We start from the raw sequence: 24,417 nt of genomic DNA on the forward strand, positions 1-24,417 counted from the left end.
TAAACGAGATATAAAGATTCGGCAGTACCGTACGTAAATTGTTAATGCAATACTGTATAACGATTCAATAGTATGTAAATGATATATAAAGATTCGACAATACCGTACGTAAATTATTAATGTATAGATTCGATAGGAGAGGGTCGAGAAACGTCGTTATATTTTTCCTTCACTACCAATATAAAGTACGTAAATGAGATATAAAAAGTATGTAATATGATGTAAACGTAAATTATTAAATGATTCGATAGTATGTAAATATTAAAAATAGAATATAAGATTCGATAGCATGTAAGTTAATATTAAAATACATATAAAATATACATTGATTTATCGGCCGGCAAACTTAATTATCATATAATATAAAGAAGAGCTGTAACTCAACTCGCTATAGGCCATGGCGTTGACAACAACAATCCAAGATTAAAGCGCACACGGGGGTCCTCCTAAATACCAAGACCTACCAAGACCTACCAAGAACTACCAAGATCTACCAAGACCTGTCAATTTAAAGTGTTACTTTAACGAATTATGATATATATAGACTTCTAATAGCATTTCCAACAATAAAACCTTAATTTTAGCGCGATATAGACACCAAAAATGTTAAATAATCGACAAGCTTCGCGTTCGCGAAACGAACTGAGTTGATGCATACATTGCGTCACAAATGTCCGTATTGCGTCAACTAGTATGACCTACCAAGAACTACCAAGACCTGTCAATTTAAAGTGTTATTTTAACGAAATATGATATATATAGACTTCTAATAGCATTTCCAACAATTAAACCTCAATTTCAGCGCGATATAGACACCAAAAATGTTACGAAAATGTTAAATAATCGACAAGCTTTGTGAAATGAACTGAGTTGTTGACGCATACATTGCGTCACAAATGTCCGTATTGCGTCAACTACTATGGCTCACTGACACTCGACGCAGTTCTCCTGTCGTAGGCCTACTGGGTCGTAGGCCTACATTTAACATTTTTGGTGTCTATATCGCGCCACAATTGAGGTTTTATTGTTGGAAAAGCTATTAGAAGTCTATATATATTATATTTCGTTAAAATAACACTTTAAATTGACAGGTCTTGGTAGTTCTTGGTAGGTCATACTAGTTGACGTAATACGGACATTTGTGACGCAATGTATGCATCAACTCAGTTTGTTTCGCGAACGCGAAGCTTGTCGATTATTTAACATTTTTGGTGTCTATATCGCGCTAAAATTGAGGTTTTATTGTTGGAAATGCTATTAGAAGTCTATATATATCATATTTCGTTAAATTAACACTTTAAATCGACAGGTCTTGGTAGGTCTTGGTAGTTCTTGGTAGGTCTTGGTAGGTCTTGGTAGGTCTTGGTATTTAGGAGGACCCGCACACGGCGTTCCATACAAATGACGATATTAAACTGGCGGCCGCTTTGTTGGTTGGCGGCCGCTTCGACCATACTCCACACTACCCGTGTTAACCACCACCATCTAAATACAACGATGCTGACGCGGTGAAACTTGAAGATATAGAAAATGTACTGTATTGTATTGGATCTTAATGAGTATTACTATTAGATAACCTAGTGTAGTAAAGTAGGCCTAGTTCCGTAGTAGTAGGCCTAGTCTATAGTAGAGGGTGGCCAAATATGTAGGCCCTAGGCATAGGCCTAGTCCTGGAGGAGGGTACCTTTATAGGCCTAGCCTAGTGCCTAGCCTAGACCAGGGAGTTGTAACAACTCCTGCCTAGACTAGCCAGATTTTAGGCCTCGCCTAACCTCTAGCTAGCCTAGTTTTAGGCCTAGTAAAATAGAACATTCACTGCACAGCATATGGCATTGTTTGTGTCATTGATTAATATCTTCCTTATCGTGAAAAAGGTGTAGGCCTAGCCTAGGCGTAGGTCTCTAGCCCTAGCTAGGCTTATCGTTTAAAATCAGACAAAAAAAAATGTTTTTATAAATACACACTTGCTTAGTCTTAGAGTTAGAGAGAAAGCCTTACATTACAGCTTTTTTTTTTTTATTTTGGACGTTACTTACACATGTGGGATTAAGTTTGGAATCCAAACAAAATGCATGAAATAAATATTTAACATTGTTTTTTTCAATTTTAGTATGTGATTTTAAACAATGGACAGTTTAACTGCTAGCTTAGATCATCTTGGCAAGCTTTTACTTAACTATCCACTACACAGTCCACGTCTAATCCAACCCAACATTACCATTGATAAGTGCAAGCGACGTCTGCGGGTATGCGCTTACAACAGTCTCTTTCATCGGCAACCAGGACCGCATAATGCTTCCAAATCAGACAACAAGAAGACTGGGCTTTGCGTATTTGAGGAGTTACTCGTGGAAGTGTTTAAACTGAGAGAAAGACGATCGTATGCTAATGCCAACCGATTGGAACAATTAGTTGCAGCAATTTCTGATCAAAATTATGGTAGGTCTAATAATTAATAGTGCTTGTGAGATCAGAAATTGCATGGACCACCTGTTCTATTTTTAGTCAGTATTGTATGCCTCAATTCTATTTTTAAAAAATCAGTATTACATGCCTCAGTTCTATCTTTAGAAAATCAGTATTGCATGCCTCAATTCTATTTTTAGAAAATCAGTATTGCATGCCTCAATTCTATTTTTAGAAATCAGTATTGCATGCCTGAATTCTATTTTTAGAAATCAGTATTGCATGCCTTAATTCTATTTTTAGAAAATCAGTAATACATGCCTGAATTCTATTTTTAGAAATCAGTATTGCATGCCTGAATTCTATTTTTAGAAATCAGTATTGCATGTCTCAAGTCTATTTTTATAAAATCAGTATTGCATGCCTGAATTCTATTTTTAGAAAATCAGTATTACATGCCTCAATTTTATTTTAGAAAATACGTATTGCATGCCTAAAATTAAGAAAGAATACACAATGTACTGTAGCTAATAAATTACTTTCTTTATTTTTGTGAATGTAGTGAAATTTAATTCTTTAACAATTGTTTTTTTTTATAGATTTTAATACTGAAATCAAAGCAGTGATGCAGCTGCTGCTATTGTTGTCTGGTACAGAAGAAAAAAAGCCTGAGCCACCTATTGGTCATAAGTTGTTTCAATTGCCAATTTCCACACTGGGAAAAAAAGTAGGTACTTTTCTACATTACTTCCCTCTTTACCAAACTGTCCAACCTTTAGCTGACTTAAGACAATTCAGGCTGTAGATGAGTGGATCCAAGGATCAATCCTTACATAGTGCCAGGGTTGTAATATACTACTGTTTCAACCTCACACTCTAAGCCTCACATGATATAGTTCCATCCTTTGACCTATTAGTTTTTGTTTGGAGTATGAAATGCATTTGGAACTTAATGTTTGCAAATTTAGTCGTCAAATGTACCAAAACAGTTTGTAAACAGACCAACAACAAGTGCATATTTAAAGAATTTTTATTTGTAGAACAAGGTTTTGTTACCAAATGGTCCTCTTTTTCATCAAGATTCACCCTATTCACATGACATCGAACATCATGGATATCCACACTATTCCCGGTAAGAACCTTAAAAATATAGTAAATGAAAATGATATTTATAACACACTTTCTACAGTGCTTAAAAGCTCAGTGGACTAGATATAAAACAACTTTCATCTTCCCTTCGTGCCTTTTAGCTGCCAACAAAAGACACTACACATATTTTTTTGCCTTCCTCCTATTTGTCAATAATTGTTTTAATTTTCACTTTTTCAGAGAACTTTTTGAATGTACAAGCAGCGTTGGGAGTAACTTGAACCAACAGATGAATATGACTAAACAAGTATGTAAAATAAGGGAAAAAACATGCAGTAGAACACCTCCAGACACTTCTATTCATGGGACATCCTTATTCATGGGACACCCTTATTCATTGGACACCCTTATTCATTGGACACCCCTATTCATTTGGACACCTTTATTCATGGGACACCCCTATTCATTTGGACACCTTTATTCATTGGACACCCCTATTCATGGGACACCCTTATTCATGGGACACCCTTATTCATTGGACACCCTTATTCATGGGACACCCCTATTCATTGGACACCCTTATTCATTGGACACCCTTATTCATGGGACACCCTTATTCATGGGACACCCTTATTCATGGAACACCCTTATTCATGGGACACCCTTATTTATAGGACACCCTTATTTATGGGACACTCCTATTCATGGGACACCCCTATTCATGGGAAACCCTTATTCACGGGACACACTTATTCATGGGACACCCTTATTTATGGGACACCCTTATTCATGGAACACCCTTATTTATGGAACACCCTTAATCATGAGACACCCTTATTAGAGGGACACACATTAAACAAACAAAGGGAAATATATGTTTTAACACTACGGCCATTCCAACCCTTGTTAACTTCTGTTAAAGGGACACTTTGTTGGGTCCTGACGGTGTCCTCTTATAGGGTTTCTACTGTATACCAGTTTACATTGGTTTTTTAGATGTAATGTTGTCTTGAGCTCAACATTTTATTTTCAATCTGTAACAGTTAGTAAACAATTCTCATTTCTTTCTCTTTTAGGTGTTTCAAATGGAACCTGGAAAAAACATACATGGTCATAATCTTTTTGATATCAAGGTAAAACATTTTTTTTTTGTGAAAATCAAATTCATTTTTTCAAGAATTCTGGTCATGTTATTTCCACTCATTAGTATTTATAAAGAGGAAGCTATGTTTCACTGTCTTGTCTATGATGCACCACCCCACCCTCTTTTAAAAAAATTATTATTATATTAATACTATTATTAAATATATAATAATTTATAACTTTGCTATCAAGATAAAAATGTTCTATCTTTCACTGTGTCGTCAACGATGCACTTACACCATATTCTTTTAAAAATTATTATATTACCTGTTAGTACCATTATTAAGTATATAATAATACGATGATGTATACTGTAAGTGTAACTTTACTGTATAACCTACAGATAAAAGGAAGTTCTACTGAGGATTTTGAGAGAAGAACAACATTGTACCATGCACTCGTACACAGCAGGACAGCAGACTTAAATGTTAAACTTTCATTACCTGAACTACCAGAGAATACCAGTCAAATGGGCCTCAAAATTCCAGTTAATAAAGAGGTTAGAACCACATTATAAGAAACGCATTACTAATCGCAATGTCCCAATATACAGGTGACATTCCAATGTTAAAAATATGGCATAAAGTATTGTAGCTGTAGCTTGGTGGTTAATGTGCTTACCTTCCAATCCTGACGTAGTGCCAGGGTCCAATTCTGACGTAGTGCCAGGGTTGTAACTCACAACTCTTTCAACCCCATTCCCTAAGCCTCAAATGAGACTTTGTTTATGAGCACGATAAATACATTATAAAATAGTTTATCCATTCTGTAATTGGCGAGTTTGTCATCGATGTTGGATGCGTATGAAATAAAGGATAGGGATCGAATAGTATGTAAGAGGCATGGGTTCAAGACCTTTGTATGTGCCACATTCTTTGTCTTGGCAAGTCATTGCCTTCTTCTTAGGATTGGATGTAAAGCTGTTGGTCAGTCTCATGTGTACAATAAAAGAATTTTGTACACTATTCAAGAAGAATGGCAGATGGTAGGCTATACAGTGTGACTGCCATAGGTCTGTAGAAGGCCTCATCCAAATCTCCTCAACCAAGGAGAATAATAATAGGCCTACAATTAAATGAAAACATTTCTGATATCATCTGACAGGATTCAAACCCAGAAACATGGATTGGTTTCTGAGACTGTTAACCACTAAGCTGCAGCGCCACACAATTATTTGATATAATTTTTGCTTTGAATATTAAATTCTTCAATTTTGTTAGGTTGATGATGAAGGGTTTAATGAGTCTATGAGTAGTGATGTCACAACATCTACCTCGGAGGACGTTGAATCCATTAACATATGGGAAGCTGCACTTACACACAAATTGCACAAGAACTATTCATGGGAAACGATTGGAAGGTAAAAAATTGTCACACATTACAACAAAAATATAGATGCTTTTAATTGGTTGTGTGCTATTTATGATCTAACAATCTTTGAGTTAAAAATATGTTCACAAATGAAAGTTGGTTTCTTGACGTATCAACTCTAGGTGCTTGTAGCCGGCTTAAATTTTTATTATAAAACCTCACATGTAATGGATGTTTCTTATCTCCTAAAATTTTACTTAATTTACTTAGGACCTGTTTTTTATATAGATATCTTAAATCATAAACCGTACAATCAATTATATTTTATGCTATCTAATTCTAATGAGACCTTTCTTGCGTGTTTCATTTAAATTACCGAACCAGGCAATAAAAGAGATAACTTACAGTAGTACTGATTGAATCAGTGTTTCATAGAATACAACAGCTAACATTAAAGAAACACAAAAAATGAAGGTCAAAATATTCTAAATTTAAATTGGCCATAACAAAGTAATATTAAAGTTATTCACTTTAAGTCAAAAATTCTAACCAAAAACAACAAGTTTACATAATTAACAGGTAAATTAATTTGATTACATTTCGTCTGGAAAATCGTCGCGAGCGAAAGTAAACAAAGATTTCAAAGCACGAGTATGCATGATGCTAATTAGGATTGTTTACAACTCGTCACGGTTCAGATCGCTAGGAAGTTTTATGATTATGCATACAGAGTAGCCAAACAAGCGCATTGCATTATGAGATATGTTTTGATCGAAAATTTTGACTGGAAGTCAAAGTTATTTTATTGAACAAAAAACGTCTGTATTTCAGTTAAATGATTTTTGGTGAAAGTTAATACTATTATGATACTTCAAAATGACCCACTTTTTTCGAAATCTTTTATTTTTTTTTTTTTGAATTAGTCAAAGGGACAATACATCTTTAAACTTAGTTAGCTTTCTGAGGAAGTGTAACCTTTGGTGACCTTTTTTAAATATCTCGGCTACTAGGAGTTGACTCTCTGGTAGTTTAATACCTCTATATTTTTCCACAATAATCTATGGCAACAAACTCCATTTCCACAGCTTTCCAAAACCTAATAATCGACATTACCTATCTGAGGCTGGCCCAGAAGCTTTTGATCAACTGTATCTTCTAAGGAATTATGCATTAACGCTTATAGAGCCTAGCATACAGATGAAAGATTTAATTGAAGTAAAACAGACGGATCTTGTCAAAAATGCTCTTAACGTACTACTTGGTATCCCTTCAAACTCATTCAAGTTTAAACGGGTAAATAATGTTTCATCATAATTTCTAAATATTTTTTATAATTTGGTTTTAGTAGTGGAGCTGTAACTTGGTGGTTAACATGCTCTCTTTCCAACACCATAGTCCTGACCTGTGCCAGGGTTGTTCTTTCCACTCTACTCACTAAGCCTCAAATCATACTTAGTTTATAACCATGATTAATTATAAAACAGTTTATCCATCCTATAATTGGCGAGTTTGTGCTCGCTGTTGGATGCGTATGAAATAAAAAAACATAATCATTTTTTTCCCCTAAATTTTTCCTTTTTCTTACAAAAAAGTGAGCATAAAATCACAAATGTAACTATACTCTTTTGCTCATGTAACATAAATTGGTAAATATTTATCCTTTGAAAATAATCTATTTGTCTTCAACAGGAAACTGAATCATTTTATGTCAACCCTAACATTCACTTCAAAGGTACCTCACCAGAAATGCTAAGCCAGAGCTTACAACCACTTGCCGAGGCTGGGACACACTACTGGCAGCTTAGCCAGTTTGCAAAGCAGCGTACGCTAGACTCCATGTACACTGGTGGCCTGACGTTGCAAGCATTTTGTAGTGGTATTCAAGCCTTTCTTCACTTCTTCCGTTCAAGAGTTTTAACTGTACCTTGGGACAGTTCTTCCACTGTTAGTATGATATATCACGCATTTCGGCAATTCATCGCACAATTAAAGTGAGTTTTTTGCTACAGTTGTCTTAGCATGTTTACCAAATGTAACCAGGAAACTAAATATTATAATAAAAAATCAACTTTGTAAATAGATCGTAGAGAAAGACGTGATAAGATGGAATACAACAGGGAATGAGTGAAAGTCTGCAGCCCCTTGTTAGGAAAAGATGTGAAGAGAGGATGTACTGTAGAAGCATGGCATCGGAATACATAAAATATTTACATAGTTACTATCAAGGAGCTTAAACTTACCCCTGGATAGCAGAGCTTCAGCAGATTCAGAGTCTTCCCACAGACATACATGCCATTGGCCAGTTCTATTTAACTAAAGCTCTGTCTACACTATCAGACTAGTTTGACAAAAAAAGTGTGTACATGTGCCCAAATATGGTAGTGATATGCCCAAATATGGTAGTGATATGACATCATCATGACCATTTATGGGCACATCACATTTGTTTGTCATAAAGTTTGATAGTGTAGACAAAGCTTAAGGAAATATTGTCACCATTCAACTCATAAACATGCATTATTATTATTGTTTACTAATTTATCTTTTTTATTTTAGATATTTATGGATGTTCTGTATGTGTCATAAAAGGAAGTTTGGCAGACCTGGTGATCCCGGTGACCCGCTTCCCACCGGAATCCAATTGTTATCCTATATCTACCAGGAAGCGCTGGATTGCTGTAAATCCCAGAATTACAAGGTCATGTTGAGTCTCCTACGAACAAGCTGCGGACCGTATCTCTTGTGAGTTTTTATTTCTTGGTCGAAAATAAATATTTGAATGCACATATAGGCCTACCGATGCTTTCAATTTGCACAAATAAAATCTCTAAAGCTCTGTCTACACTATCAAACTTTATGGGAAAAATGTGATGTGCTCATATATGGACATGATGTCATTTCACTACCATATTTGGGCATAAAACTACCATATTCGGTCGGGCACATCACACTTTTTTGTCAACCTAATTGAACATGAGGACAATTTTTCAAAAGAAGATTTTTATATTTTTGTTTTCTTTTATTATTTCCTCAGGTTTGTTCAGGACTGGATCTTCAATGGTATCTGTCATGACGGCTATGGAGAATTTATGATCACAGCTAATGATGATTTCCTGCAATACAGAGGTAAAAATACAAAGACTCGGAGTCACCCTTTAAACTTAAATAAATATTACTATACTGTAATAGTAATATTTCAGTTAAGTTTAAAGGGTAGCTCCGGGATTAACATTTCATTTTACACTGTTACAACGTTGATAATAACCCCACTTTTTTAATCTGTTGAAATTGTAGACAAATACTATTGGACACATGGGTTTGTAATGAACACAGACGATAGCTCCACCAGTGTTCCAATGTTTCTTCAGGAACTGGCCAATGGCATGTATGTCTGTGGGAAGACTCTGAATCTGCTGAAGCTCTGCTATCCAGGGGTAAGTTTAAGCTTCTTGATAGTAACCATGTAAATATTTTATGTATTCCGATGCCATGCTTCTACATCCTCTCTTCACGTTATTTCCTAACAAGGGGTTGCTGACTTTCACTCATACCCTGTTGCTATTCCATCTTATCACGTCTTTCTCTACGATCTATTTACAAAGTTGATTTTTTATTATAATATTTATTTCTTATTTTTTAGCATTTCTTGTGCAACAACCATGTACCAGTTCCACGCCTTTCTCTGACTTATTCCTTAGAAGATCTTGAACACATTGATAGAGAAACACAGGTGTATGTTGAACGGATGTACAATATAGTTCGACAAAACACAGTTTCAAAAGAAGAAAAGGTATGGTTTCCTGCTTATCTACCTTGACCCCATCAGGTCATTTGAAACAGTATTTTATTTATTTATACTGGGTCACCTCTTCAGTCAAAGACTGGTCTCCCAGAGGGCCCAGTATTAATCAGTGACTGTGATGTACTAGTACACTGGGGTAACTCCCTACTCGTCTCAAAAGATGTACTCCTAGATTCTTTAAAGTGCACATAACCTAGATGTGTATACTGGGCGGTTTATAGTCCTTATCTGAGAAGACTCGTTCTACCACCAGAACCATAGACGAGTGAGCCTTGAACCCTTGCTGATGTTATCGCTACGTAATTACGATTCCACTGTCTTAACCACTTGGTCACTTACTTGCTTATGTATTAGACCTTAATTCAATGTAATTCAAATACTATGTTTCTTGATAGGAAGCAAGGCTAGAAAAGGCCAGAGAAGATCTTTTGATACAAGCTAGAAAGACAGTTGTTGATGAATTAAATAGAATTAAAGGTAAAAAAAAACTGTTTGATTTGCACCCAGGATATTGGCATTCGGTAAAGGACAATGTCAAAATTAATCTACTTCAGTTACTGCAATATCTATCATTTGTTCTGTTTATCAAATTAATAAGGACTGCCTCATATATAAATAAATGTAGTTATACTGCAGTAGAATCATTTTGGCCCAATCCCTAAGCAAGCATAAATGTCACCAAGAATATTACATGTACATACTGTATATGTTTTAACATTGATATTTCAGGTAAGATGAAGCAAGTAAAAGAGGCAACAGATGAAAAGAAGAGAAAAGAATTGAAAGAGTTGAAGCAACAAATGCAAAAAGATTTGGTGGTAATTAACGCTATTACTCCGCAATAGTAAATTAAAATTATCATGTTGATGCAGTACTTACTGCTTCCTTGGACTCAAATCCAACCCTTGGTATCATTGCAGGCTAAGCATGGTGTTTTACAGAATAGTGCAATTAAAATTAATTAGAAATACTTGGGCTTGTTAGTAAACTAGCTTATTTGTTTTGTGTAAATACCTCTTTTCATAACCATTTGGTGAAAACGGCAATAAATCTTCTTCCTAAAGACCGAAAGAAATTATACTCTGTAAGCTCATTCCTATAATGTAGTAGCCAGTGTTATATGATGATGTTTGTGGTGTAGAGATGTAAACCCTTTGAATTAGAATGTCTTGTTGTCTTCAGAGACGTGCCATGGAAGTTGAGGAAGAAAAAGAGACTGACAGACTGGCGGTTGAAAAGCAAGATCGAATTGAAAAGGGAATAGCAGACGTAGAGGATGAATTAGAAAAGAAGGCAAGGTCAGAAAAATGTCTGCATTATTTTTATAATAGGTTTTAGTCCTTTTGTAACCTCTTCTTAATATTGCCTTTTTTATTTATTTTTTTACAGAGAAGAATTAATTGAATACTATGCAAAGTTGACGGAAGAAGCTATCCACAGAGAACAGCATGCTCTATGGAAGATACAAAGACACAAGTTAAATGAGCAAAGATCGTCGTTCCTTCAGAAAGATGCAGAAAACCTGAAGGAAGAATTATTAAAGTTACATCAGAAAATGTCAAACCCTCAAGAACAGACAGCTTTGGGAAGTTCAACTAGTGACAGTTTGTTGCCGCCAAGTTCTGCAGAAGATGTATCGACAAATGAGTCTGATGTCCAAACGGTAGTGGAGATTTTACCTTCAGAGGTTGATGAAGCCAATACTGGTGATGAGAATTCAGCATCAGAGAGTGCAGCCATTCTGAAAACTGATGACACTGACAAGAAAATCGATAGTATACCAATAGCATCTGGTATTGAACAAAAAGACTACAAGTCAAAAAGTTCTGATGTGTCTGATGAACTCTTTGGCAAGGAACCAGGCCAGATGAATTTACTAGATACATCCATTCATGACTTCTTGCCAAAACCTTTAGAAACAGTTTTTCACCCTCAAAATGATGATCTAGAAGATGTTTTGATAGAAATTGGTTCAGAATTACCTTCTGGCAAAACTTTTGATTTGCTTGACACAGAGACATCTGATCCAGTAAGACATCCCTCAGAATCACACTTTACTATCGGAAAAGAAGTTGGGGCAAGTTCTGATGGTTTGACACCAACCTCTAGTACCACTGGCCAAGGTATTCAGTCAACTATTGAGGACATTTTGTACTCTATGAGAGGAATGAGTGATCTTCCTCAAAAAGGATCTTATGGTCATGCGAGCGATGCCACATTGACAGTCAATCCTGAACCAGGTGAAGACATAAAAGTGTGTGAACACAGAAGTCATCATCATGGGCACTCTAGTGACTCCACCATGGGAGGTCTAATTCATGGTAATGTTGATAAACCAATAAAACATAAACAGAGATCAAAATGGGGTCATCCTTCATCAACATCTGACATTATTATGGGAATACTAGAAAGTGCTTATAAAGATGAAGATGTTCTTGTAAAAGAAGCGGAAGAATCTAAGCAAGTGAAAGAGCTCAAGACCCCTGATGTCAAAGGAATCTCGGAACACATCCATGGACATTCATCAGACTCTTCCATTCAAACTTTATTATACAGTCAAGAACCAGCTGTCAAACATAATGAGCAAGATGGCAAAGTCCCTGTCACCATGCCACTTCCTGAAAGAGGAATCCACGGACACTCATCAGATTCTAGTATCCAGAAAGTACTTTATGGAAGTGGTGACGCTGAGAAGAAAGAATTGAAAACAGCTGGACATGTGCATCGAGGAAGAGGATTGAATGTGGTTGGCCATCCCTCTGATTCTAAGGCAGGGAAGGTGATGTATGGTGATAAACAAGTTAGAGGAAAGGCGGAAGGTAGCACTTCTAACGATTCTGAGAAAGAAGTAGCTGGTTTTGTAATTCCTGATACAAAAACATATATGCCTTTTGAAGATGATTTCAGCCGAACATGTAAGTCGAAGTCTATCTTATATTGCGCTTAATGCACAATGCTTCCAGGTTATGTATTGGATCAAACACGTCTGGAAACATACTTCCATAATGCTGCAGCCAGTAATAACCGCAGTTGTGTTTTGACCTATACAGGTACTCATTTGTACACCCGGGTGGAGAGAGACAAATGTAACTAAAATATCTTGCCTAATGGATACAAGCAATGCGACAAGCTTTAGATTTGAACTCGCGATCATTAACACGTCCTTCGCCCTTATAATGAACAAAATCCACATTGTTTGTGTTAGAAGTGCGTATATCAATAGTTTTACTGGTTGCATTTGCATTGTTTATAACAATTTAGAATGATGGATTATAAAAATAAATGTTCCTATGTTGCAGGTTCTTTACCGTCAGTTGACTTGCTAAAGAATGCTGGGATATTGCCAATGGAGTTTGGTAACTATGGTAATCGTCATGGCAGCCTGGAATCAAATGAAGCAGCCAATCTGATGTCATTACCAGTAATTTTAAAACAGTCCATCATTACTCCCCTAACTGCTCAGTAAGCTATTGACCGGTTCTTTCATTATTACAATCACATTGATTAATTTTAGTATTAATCATATTCAATTAAATAGTGTGAACAGTATGCTATGGATACTAAAGCTCTGTCTACACTATCAAACTGTGATGATGTGCCCATATATGGACACGATATTGTATCATTATCATATTTAGGAAGATCATACTTTTTTGGTAAATTACTTTGATAGTGAAGACAGAGCTTTAGATTGGAATTTGTTGGTTGCAACCTCAATGTTATGTTGGAAGAGAAATAGGTTCTGTTTTTGTTAGGGTTAGGTTTCCATAAAAAAAAAACCTGCTGTTTTTCAACATTTCGGGTACTAGCATCGGCGGCAGCCTTGTTCAAGTGACATACCGATTGTTTATCATCACTCATCTTGTCTTGGTGCTGTCTAGCGTCACTACTTGTCAGCTTTTTGCTGAAAACTATTCATGTTCTTACTCATATTAAGATATAATAATAATAATTAATAAATAATTGCTCTTCCATCTATATTTTACAGGATTGATTTGGTTAATAAATGTATTTTAGACTACTATATTGTTGACTTGAACATTGACAAATACTTTGAAAGTCTTCGGAGTTTCCTGTTTTTACAAGATGGAGAATTTAGTCAATCACTTTGTGATCAACTCTTTGAAAAGGTAACTACTGTTAAAGGTATTTCAGATTTTTTCAGGCGCGGATCCCCCTCCCCCCTAATTTTAGCAGATTGTAAAGCAAAAGGTAAGACATCAAATTAAGCTCAGCCCATCCCTACCATTTTAGCCAACCACATTTCAGAATAATTCTCCCACAATTCTTTATCCTGATTTGGTTTAAACCGGTTTAAACTAGGTATCACTAGATACAGTATCAATCTTTCTTTCTGTTTATTGCATTGTTGCATCATGTGGCATCTAATAAAAGCAAGTTCTTTCTTTTATAGCTGGCGCAAGGCCTGAGGCCGTCAGAATTCTTCACACCAATCCTTCTAAACCAAATCCTTTCAAAAGCTATCCAGCATTCACTTAATAGAGAGTCAAACCATGCAGATGACCTCAGCTTCTCACTGAAATCAATGCCACATATATTCAAACCCAATGGTAGGTATTTGATATATATATTATATTATGTAGATATCATATTACTGATTTGTTTTTACTTACTGTATACTTGTTTACTACACTCTCACTCCTGAAGATGATCAAATTACATTGATAGAAACGTTGAGAAACTCAACAGTTCTTTTCAGAACTATATATACGTGTTGTACCGCAAAAACAAACAAGTGTTTTCCATATTTGTTTATTGGAATAAACAAATAAATATTTTTCTTTTTAAGCTATTAATAGTTTGGACTGCTTGGAGCTCAAATTTAAGGTATATTAACATTTGTATTTACTCTAATCTAGAATATGTTGTTTAGTCTATAAAATACTACAAAATAGCCTATTCATAATCTAATTTTATTTCTTTATTTTTCTGCCGTACAATACATCTTTAAAAATTTCATTTCATCCTTTCTTTTAGATCGACTGGCCACGAAATATCGTGATAACACGGAATTGTTTAGACAAGTACGATCACGTGTTCTCGTTCATGCTGCAGTTAAAACGTGCTTCGTGGGTTCTGAGAGATATCTACTTCCAACTGAAGAGAAGTGGTTAGTATCGGAACTATTTGTTTATTAAAATTAGCCATGTAGGATTTCATTAGGTGTCATTTTAAAAGTTTTTAAATTGTTTATTTTAGCGTTACTGAATCATGCTGGAAACTCAACCCAATTCAGGCAGCTCCAGTTATTCAGGTATTTTATTATATACTGTATATCCTCAGGTATAATCCCACTTCGGGTTTAATCCCACCCCCTACTTTATGTCTGATTTCACAAACAGGCATATCCCTGGGTATAGTCCCAGTATTGACTTTTGTTCTGGGTGTAGGCCTCTCTCTAGCCAGTTTAGATGAGTTTTTACAAGAAATGCTTTTCAATTTTTTCCCCTAAACCAGGGTATAGTCCCAACCCCAAAGTTGGCCCAATTTTATGTTCTAGGTAAGGTAAAGGTAAAGTCGAAACCTAAGCTAATGCTAACGGCCGTGGTGCCCATCTCCATTTCTTTAGCGTTGGGCCAGACTCCACGAAGTGTGTATGCTTGTGGGGGGTACGCCACTCCTCCCGCACAAACGAGTCTGATTTACCTTCCCAGTACTTTTTACATACCGGTACCCATTTCTATCACCTGGGTGGGGAGGAACAATGTGGATAAAGAATCTTGCTCAAGGACTCAACACTGCAGTGACCGGGCCGGGGCTTGAACCGGCAACCTATTGCAAGTCCAATGCTCTAACCACTGCGCCACAGTGCTCCACATGTTCTAAGTGGGTGGGATTATACCAGAGGATATACGGTATATATATGTATAAATAAGTATTATTATATGTTATATTATAAGCCTGTGGGAAGATCCATAGACAGTCAGGACCTATCATTAAAATATTGATATTTTTTTTGCAGGCATGAAATGCAGCACTTTGTTAATGTAATCCAAGGGTACATTGCAAATCAAGTGGTCAACGTCAGCTGGGAAGAATTTAAAAGAAATCTAAAAACAAATGTAAGTTATTAGATAGATGTTCAGACATGAGTTGACATGTTTGCCTACTAACACATGATGTCGACAATTTGGGAGCTGGGGTAGGCCTAACTAATAATGCACGATGTCTACATTTTGGGTGCAGGTGTAGGCCTAGCGAGCTGAAAATCAACTACAGTAGGACTCCTCCTTTGAGAAACACCATTAAGAAGGGGAGATTTTCATGTGAATGTTTGCTTACGAATGACACACAGTGTCGACATTTTGGGTGCAGGTGTAGGCCTAGCTAGCTAAAATTAACTACAGTAGAACTCCTCCTTTGGGACACTCCTATTCAGGGAACTTTAGCCCTATTAAGGGGACACTGCCAACCCATATTCAGGTACATTCATATCCACATCCATAAGGGGCCTGAAGGTGTCCTTTTAATAGGGATTCTTACTGTTCATCATTTCCTTCTGTTTTTAAGCTCCTTGTGATTGGTAGATTTCTTTGTAAGTGGTCATGATCAATGAAGCATAAAAATCAATCAATCACTCCCAATTTATTTCATTTTATTCAATCGAAACCAACAGCGATAATTACCGCCACTAACAGGTCTGATACAAACAAAGCCAGGACTGTTTAAAGCACTTGATTGGTTCTAACATTGATCAAGGGCTTCTCTCGTCCAGTGCCCACCTTGACCAGAGGAAAGGCATAAGCCAATACGTCTGAGGCAGATACTAGATGCAGGAGCTGCCATAAGAGTCAGCAGTGCTGATTTCAAATGCCTGACGGGACCCCCGCTTCATATACAGCACCCGATATTCCCAGATGGTCTCCCATCCAAGCTCTAACCAGGCCCAACGTTGCTTAACTTCGGTGATCTGACGAGAACCGGTGTTTCAACATGGTAAAGTCGTATCAAAGTATTTAGTCTCTATATTTTATAAGTATTTAGTTTTTAATGGCTTATATTCATGGTTTGTTTCTTCTTCACATCACATACAGGTTCAGAATTTAGATGACCTCCACAATCGACATGCCGAGTACCTCAACAAAGCTTTATTTCGGTAAATATCTAATTATCATATTCTAAAGTTCTCTAAACTAGTTTGAAAAAAAAGAGTATATCTACCTTACATTCTATCAAACTTTGATTTTCAAATTAAAAAGTTGGTATCAATTTCTATAAAGGTGTTTGTTGAACAAGAAAGCAGCACCGGTGATGAAGATCATCACAGACATCTTCTGCCTCATTCTGAAGGTGAGGACGCAACTGGTGTCTTCACGCTGGTTCTATGATCCTGACATACATCAAGTTGTCCATCCAGCCTTCCAGACCATCCGGTCATCTTATTCAGCTTTCAAGGAGTATTCTGGCTTCTTGTACAAAGGTAAGTGCCATGGACCTCAAAATGCTAAATTCTCTTTAAATTATCGTACATCATTGAGTTGGCACAGTGTCTCTAGTTATTGCTTTGTTTTAAGTGGCGCCACCAGTTTTGATTTTTGATTCCAGCTCAAATATAGTTACAGTATTCCATGCCATGTATGCCACTGTGGCGCAGTGGTTAGAGCATTGGACTTGCAATCATGAGGTTGCCGGTTCAACCCCCAGCCTGGTCACTGCAGTTGTTCCTCCCCACCCAGGTGATAGAAATGGGTATGTGTACAAACATACACACTTAGTGGAGTCTGGCCCAAACGTTAAAGAAATGGAGATGGGAACCACAGCCGTTAGCATTAGCTTAGGTTTCGACTTTACCCTTACCTTATGCCTAAATTATTTTCATTTCATTACAATAAAAAATAAAACAAACACTGATGAAATCATCAATTGTTACAAACTGTTAATGCAGAAATTACTTCATTTTTGAAACAATTGAATTTTATGATGTTTCTTAATTAAACAGTTTTTATTTTTTTTACTTTTTTTTATATAATTTATTTTTTCATTGTGTTTTTTCCAGTTGTTTCAAAGCTTGTAACCAGAGGATATCAACCTCATTTGGAAGAATTCTTGCTTCGTTTAAATTTCAATGACTTTTACAGTGACTGTTGAATCTGGTGCTTGATGAAACTAAAGAAATCTTGCTCTGTCTACACTATGAAACTTTATGTGGAAAAAATGTGTCCATATTACTACCATATTTGATTGATAGTGTAGACAGAGCTTAACTCTTTAGCCTCCCATTTTTGTAAAGACAAATTATAATTATTAAAAATATGCTATAATGATCAATTTGTAAATTGTAGCAAAAAGAAATATTGTTATTTTTGTCTTAACCAGGATTTGAACTAGGACTCTTCTGCTTCATATGCAGACAGCCTACCATTTGACCACTGAGGTTCTCGCACAGTATGTTCAAATAAAATCTAGCAATTTTGAAATAGATTTTAAAAAAGTATGTGTGCCGTTAACTGGGATCATATTATAACATCATCGTAAATTTGAGATAAACTTTAATCTGGAATTAAATTCTGGGTTAGAATGCTAGACATTTAAAATAAAGATATATATTCATATAGATTATTATTTCACAAAACCAGACAGGCAGCCAGACTGATTAACCTATGACCTTGTTGTAAGTGGGTAACTTAGAATACAATGGATACATTTTGACTTTTATCTAACGAAAAGTAATTTTTGTATTTACATTTGAAAAGAGATTCTATGTTTGTTTTATAAAGAAAAACACTACTGAACTAGCAGTTATTTGATTATTTATTTGTGGCAATATTTTAGCTAGTTCAGACGAACGGCGTTAGATTTGCTTATCTAACGCAAGGTGTATGGTAATCCAAGTGTTCAGGCAACAATTACTGCGATCAGAATGCAAATCACTGATGCATCAAGAAGTATTAATTGATTGCGTTCGTTAATCTCAAATGACCACTAGTATGTCTAGCGTTACGAGCTCTTGTGAGCACGCGGAAATACTAAGGTCGAACAGGTAGCGTTCGTTAATCAATCTCAACAGCGTAACAGCTGCCTGACAATAATTCGCGGTGTTGTTGGCGATGGCCAGTGGTATTAAAGGCGAAAGAAAAACCCCGTCCCACCCGAAACATACTACTGTAATATATTCGAAGACGTAAATAGCGTTCGTTATTCCATGACTCTTATGCGTTATGAACTGTATGCGATTCGTAATGGCCAGTGGTATTAAACCCCATCCAAATTACTACAGTAATAGCCATTGGAATTTAATCAATCGAATCTGAAACCTAATTTACTTACAGATCTAGATTAGTTCCTTATCTAGTCATTGTTTCAAAATAAATACATAGTACAGGTGGACTTTCATCGACTCTATAATATGATCGTCACGAGTTATTTACATAAGTGTTGGAACCGGGACAGGTATGCGTATGTGTCTATATAACTGGACAGATGCCTACCTGAGCTGTTTATATAACTGATACCTTTTTGGTTAGTGCTGCCGCTGTAATGCGTGTGGAAAATAATTTTGTGAATTTCGTATAAAATATTTCATTTCCTGAATCTATATATTTTATTGTAAGAGAGGTATAGTATAGTACTGTACTTATCTAGTTGGAATATTTGATGGATAGGATTTCGCTGTTGTTATATAACGAAGCACCTTAGATAATCACAACTATGGACCTTTATATAACAAGGAAAGCGTGAACTCTCAGTATAAGTAACTTCATACGATGGAAACCTGCTAGATTGTACTGGACCTCAAGATGGGAATGTATCTTGAATCGGAAGCTTCAACAGAACATCCAAATATATTTCATACAAATCAGGTTAGCATAGTATAGTATATATTTCAAAATTGTAATGTCTTTGTTACTATTAGACAAACAAATTAGAAAATCTTAGTGTAGAGAATAAATATGTACTGCTTTATTCTTTTTTAAATGTACATAGGCCTATAACAATGTTTAGCGTTTATTTTCACACTACCAACAAGAATATGATTGGTATTTTTGATTGACTAAACTTATTATATTGTTTATTTTAGCTGGAAGTAATCAGCTACATACAGATTTGCACCAGTCTTCTCAGGTATTGTACAAACATTTGTATAAATCACATATCCCTTTTTCCGATAATTCGTGTAGTTAGTTAGACCTACTTCTTTCACAAAATCTTTATTTTTTCACAAAAATACAGTGTACAAAATAGAAAACTCGTTCACCAAAACAAAAGAAGGCGTTTTTACATGAGTTCATGAAAACACAATATATTATATACAGTAGGCATATGAATATACAGTATTATACACAAACATTTTAAACATCATGGAAATTGAACCTTAAAAAGGAAGCACAATTTAGTGCTCATTGTCATGTCTGAAAAAGAAAACAAAAAGAACAAAGCTGTATTTCCAGCCTAAAAAGGAAAAAGAAATACTTTGCTCTAAATAGGCCTACTATAAAACTCTTGCAAAAGAGCAATAGTAATTACACTATCGTTTAGTTAGGCATCTATAAACTATTTTACAACGCTAAAATAACTTTTATCTTCAGCATTTTTGGTGCTGGTTCCGTCATCCTTGTTGTATTAGGAAAAAGGAAAGTTCGATCACAAGATGTGAGTAATTACCGTTTACTTGTTTGTTTGTTTACATCTTCATGATTTACCCTCACACAGTAGGCCATACATGTCTTGCGCAACACCTTACGTTATTACATAAAGCAAGGCAATTCAACGCTGAGCTCGCCTTTCCAAGATACGATGAACTCGTAACATTCCTTTGATCTTATGTCTGGCTGCGACAAATACCAACTGTACTGTATTAATGTACATATTCTCCACGCGGCGCGGTTTCTTTTAACCAACCATTTGAGGAAGCCAATTTATCGAATCGAAAACCAATGATAACAAACTGATCGTGTCGAAGCCACCGATAGACCATTTGATCTCCGTTAGCTCAGCATCTCGTTGTTAGATTGCATTGCATAAAGGATGTCGAAATACTACAACATAATGATTGATGTTTCTTTTTTCTTAAGGTATATCCACTGTTCAACCTTTGCCTGGCAGATCTGCTGGCGTCCTTATTTATATTTTCCAGTGCTGTGACGTATACCAAACATACTACAGGTGGTACAGTTTCTGAATCGTGTGCAATAACAACCGGCTTTGCTGCGGTAAAAATATTATTTTACTTCAGTAATGTTGACCCCATTTATTTCTAATTTTTTATGATAACTAGTGTAAAATTGATAGTCCGATGTTGCCAAATCTCTACCAGTCAACCATAATTGAGTATTTTCTTTAAATACATACTTAAGTAAATTTTCTACTGTATAAGCCGTGCTTTTTTAAATTATAAATGTTGGCCCACATTACGTAATATTATACTTATATTTCACCAACACAAAATCTGTAAACGAAAGAAAACCAAAGAAGAAAACAAATTAAGAAAAAAAAGAAAGAAAAATGAAAAAGAAGAAAGAAAGAAAAATTAGGGAAAAAAGAAAGAATAACGAAAAAAAGATAAAAGAAAAAGAAAGACAGCATGAAAGAAAGAAAGAAAAAAAGAAAGAAAGAAAGAAAAAAGAAATATAAAAAAAGAGAGAAATAAAAAAATAGAAAGAAAAAAGAAATGAAGAAATAAAGAAAAAAAGAAAGAAAAAGAAATAATTAATTCAATTCAACATAACATTTATTTTGTTGTGTAGGGGTTCTACATGAGTTCTTTTTCTCTGTCTGCTCTTTATGCATATGAGGTGTATCTCCGTGTTAAAAGTCGGCTTCAATCAAAACGATATTCCATATCCTCTCTGTCGGTAAGTTTCGTTTTGTTTATACTTATTCCACCATACATTATTGTAACCCTTGGCTATTAAGCTTGGTTCGGCCCATCCTAGGACGCAACACAAGCGAGTTGACAATGACAAGCGACAGTTCGAATAATCTATCGGTTTTATTGGTCAAATAGCTTGCGTTGCACTTACGTTCTTGCGTTACGTAGTGATGACCAAGACTAGTACATGGAAGACACCAGAAGGCACACTAGGCCTCCCTACATGACGTTTCTTAATACAGTAATTTAGTCAAATTAAGAAAACATTACGCTCAAAGAAAGAAATGCATTTGGCCTCTAACATTTCAAAGTGAGTATTTGATTTACAAAATAGATTTTGTTTTTAGACGACATGGTACCATAGATTCAACTTGAAATACTTATGTTATGTTTTGTCTTGGGTGGTGCCCGTAGCCGGCTCTGTCGCACTCATGATTACGGTGCAAGATGAAGGAAGTGGAGACTCTATTGATGATCCATGCGCAAATTATGAGTAAGAATTTGATGTTTTTTAGATGAAAAGTAAATAGATTTTGATATATTGTACAGTTTCATAGGCTTATTTCATTGTAAGATATTATAATAAGCAAAACTTCATAGATCTATGAACTTTACTATGTTTTGTTTCTTACAAAAAAGAACAATTTTCACTACTATCTGCTGCTGAAAACATTAATTAAACATAAATATTTTTTGTTCTGATTGTCATTAGATGCTTACTGATGTTTCATCAGCAGAACGACTTCTGCCTAGTAAGTATAGTTTGTAAAGTAACATTCAAACTTTAAAGATATGGTACATTTTCAAACATAAGCAGAGTCGCTTACACCAATTCCGTTACTTAAAGTTTAAACAAAAAACAAGATATTATTTTACATTACAGAGATGTCATATATATAATAATGTTACTTACGTTAAAGTGACATTACAATAATAATGATTTTTCTTCCAGAATTCCAGTCGTCTTGGAGATGAGGGTCGAATCGTTGGAAAAGTTCTGTTCATAGTACCATTAATCTTAGCAATGGTTGCAATATTGGTCAGTTTCTTTTTATTGTAAATATTTTCCGCGCCCCTCCGATCCTTTAGGCAGTTTATATTCAAGAGAACGGAAGCATAGGAAACAGTTACCATGCGGTAGCTTATAGTTTACTATGGCTGAAAAAAATTGGTATTTTGAAACTCGGACTGGGCATGCGCACACACCAAAGCACGTCTGGGAAAAAAGTCTATGAAAACATTTGCTGATAATATTTAGATGCATGTAGATCGTTATGGTGAGATGAGCGGCGTTTTTTATAAGAAATATTTATCATTAATAATCTATTGTAAACAATTTTAAGCCATTTTTTTTATTCTAGGTTATTTATATATTGACGTTTAAATTATTTCGGAAAGTCCAAAAAAGTGGCGGAGTATTTTCAACAAAGCAGCACGAGGCTGTAACAGATGTACGCAACAAGGGATTGATGTATTCTGCAGTTTTTACATTCTGCTGGATACCAGGTGAGTAGGCCTAGGCCTAAGTTGTATTTGCCATCAAAAGCGGTGTCTACACCGTGAATAGGAGGACAATTTTAGACATCATGAGGCCATATGTAGCCTAAATAACGGAATCATTATAATATCAATGTCTGAAAGTGGTAATATTTCGATAGAGGTCTATATCCGGTTTTGTCTAAAAAACATACTTTCTCGGCGTTATTCTGACCCGCAACTTGATAGTCTAGGCGGTAGTTTATTGTCGGAATATATTTTAGAAGGGCCGATAAATTTTTCCCTCTTAAACTTGTGTAAAAAAATTGCCGACGGAAATATAAGTTCAAATACTAGGCATAGAAACAATTGGCTATACTACTTACCCTAAAACTAATATTTTTGTTCGTATGTTTCATTACAGCGTTAGTTCTTGGTCTGATATCATTGAGCGATCAAGTTGAAGTTCAAAATATATATTGGCTTATAATTGTTCAGGTACTATATTATATTCCATTGTAAATAGTAAGGAACATAGTTTTAATGTCTTAACTCCTTTTATTACATACAGCTAGGCCCTGCTCATTCAGTTTCATATGCGCTGGATCGGACATGTTCTCTGTGTGAACGTATCTTTATTATTGAGAAAAGTTGTTTTTTAACTTTTCTATATTCACTTCTCTATATTCACTTCTCTATATTCACTTCTCTATATTCACTTCTCTATATTCACTTCTCTAGTGTCTTACAGCAACTCTTCAGGGTTTCCTGAATTGCGTTATCTATGGCTGGAATCGACGCAACTTTAGAGCAGTGAAATCTCGTAAAGACTCGACGTACATAAGTGTTAAGTATTCAACACGTAATAACAATTCTTATGGGTCGCTTCAGGATGCCTCGGATCCGACATGATCGTCTGCTGTAGACCTACTAACACTGCTACGTACCGAGAGACTTGAAATAGGCCTAACTGTTGAAGAGTATAGCTCCGGGTCATTTTAAACCCAGAGCATACCCTTTAATGATCACGCATTATGTTATTGGATCACTTCAGAAGACCACGTGACGTGACATCATGGTCTGGTGATTGCGCGGGAAAACTCAAAGACCGATTTAGTGTTAAATAAGCTAGTAGTTGAGAACTATTCATGTAGATCACTTCAAATGCCTCTGAATAGACAGTTTTTCATGGAAGCTTGTAAACAATATAATGCATATAATATAATATAAACATTTAATCTGTAACTCTGACAGAGTGTTCTAGATGGCATATATAAATAAATTCCGATTCAAAATAAGCGGGCCTTCGAGTTGTTAATGAAGGCTTGTCTGACCATTCCAACATTATCTAGAACTTGTT

The 24,417-nt window shown here is 35.5% G+C and overlaps 3 protein-coding genes and 1 pseudogene across 3 annotated transcripts; 3 read left to right on the top strand and 1 right to left on the bottom strand.

The window, feature by feature from the left end:
* Window positions 1-1,452: 1,452 nt before the first annotated feature.
* LOC144855275 (gamma-tubulin complex component 6-like) lies at window positions 1,453-18,504 on the top strand. Its single transcript, XM_078713080.1, has 28 exons — window positions 1,453-1,532; window positions 2,111-2,439; window positions 3,006-3,133; window positions 3,447-3,538; window positions 3,736-3,802; window positions 4,572-4,628; window positions 4,982-5,137; window positions 5,859-5,998; window positions 7,035-7,242; window positions 7,639-7,940; window positions 8,506-8,691; window positions 8,984-9,075; window positions 9,244-9,383; window positions 9,590-9,739; window positions 10,147-10,228; window positions 10,481-10,569; window positions 10,934-11,049; window positions 11,141-12,666; window positions 13,051-13,213; window positions 13,740-13,881; window positions 14,166-14,322; window positions 14,562-14,599; window positions 14,750-14,882; window positions 14,972-15,026; window positions 15,735-15,834; window positions 16,807-16,868; window positions 16,993-17,192; window positions 17,769-18,504. The coding sequence occupies exons 2-28, from the start codon at window positions 2,127-2,129 to the stop codon at window positions 17,858-17,860; spliced, it is 4,986 nt and encodes a 1,661-aa protein (XP_078569206.1). The 5' UTR covers window positions 1,453-1,532; window positions 2,111-2,126; the 3' UTR covers window positions 17,861-18,504.
* Window positions 16,605-16,722, bottom strand: LOC144856594 (5S ribosomal RNA; annotated as a pseudogene).
* An 875-nt stretch (window positions 18,505-19,379) lies between the features above and the next one.
* LOC144856226 (uncharacterized) lies at window positions 19,380-22,078 on the top strand. The gene is made up of 6 exons (XM_078714177.1): window positions 19,380-19,572; window positions 19,791-19,834; window positions 20,299-20,362; window positions 20,785-20,922; window positions 21,457-21,564; window positions 21,929-22,078. The coding sequence occupies exons 1-6, from the start codon at window positions 19,510-19,512 to the stop codon at window positions 22,076-22,078; spliced, it is 567 nt and encodes a 188-aa protein (XP_078570303.1). The 5' UTR covers window positions 19,380-19,509.
* A 461-nt stretch (window positions 22,079-22,539) lies between these two features.
* LOC144856275 (transmembrane protein 116-like) lies at window positions 22,540-24,240 on the top strand. The gene is made up of 4 exons (XM_078714221.1): window positions 22,540-22,620; window positions 22,943-23,087; window positions 23,482-23,555; window positions 23,799-24,240. Exons 1-4 carry the CDS (start codon window positions 22,606-22,608, stop codon window positions 23,967-23,969), a joined length of 405 nt encoding a protein of 134 aa, XP_078570347.1. The 5' UTR covers window positions 22,540-22,605; the 3' UTR covers window positions 23,970-24,240.
* Window positions 24,241-24,417: the final 177 nt, after the last annotated feature.

This window comes from Antedon bifida, chromosome 11, assembly GCF_963402885.1.
Source record: "Antedon bifida chromosome 11, ecAntBifi1.1, whole genome shotgun sequence".
NCBI lineage: Eukaryota > Metazoa > Echinodermata > Crinoidea > Comatulida > Antedonidae > Antedon > Antedon bifida.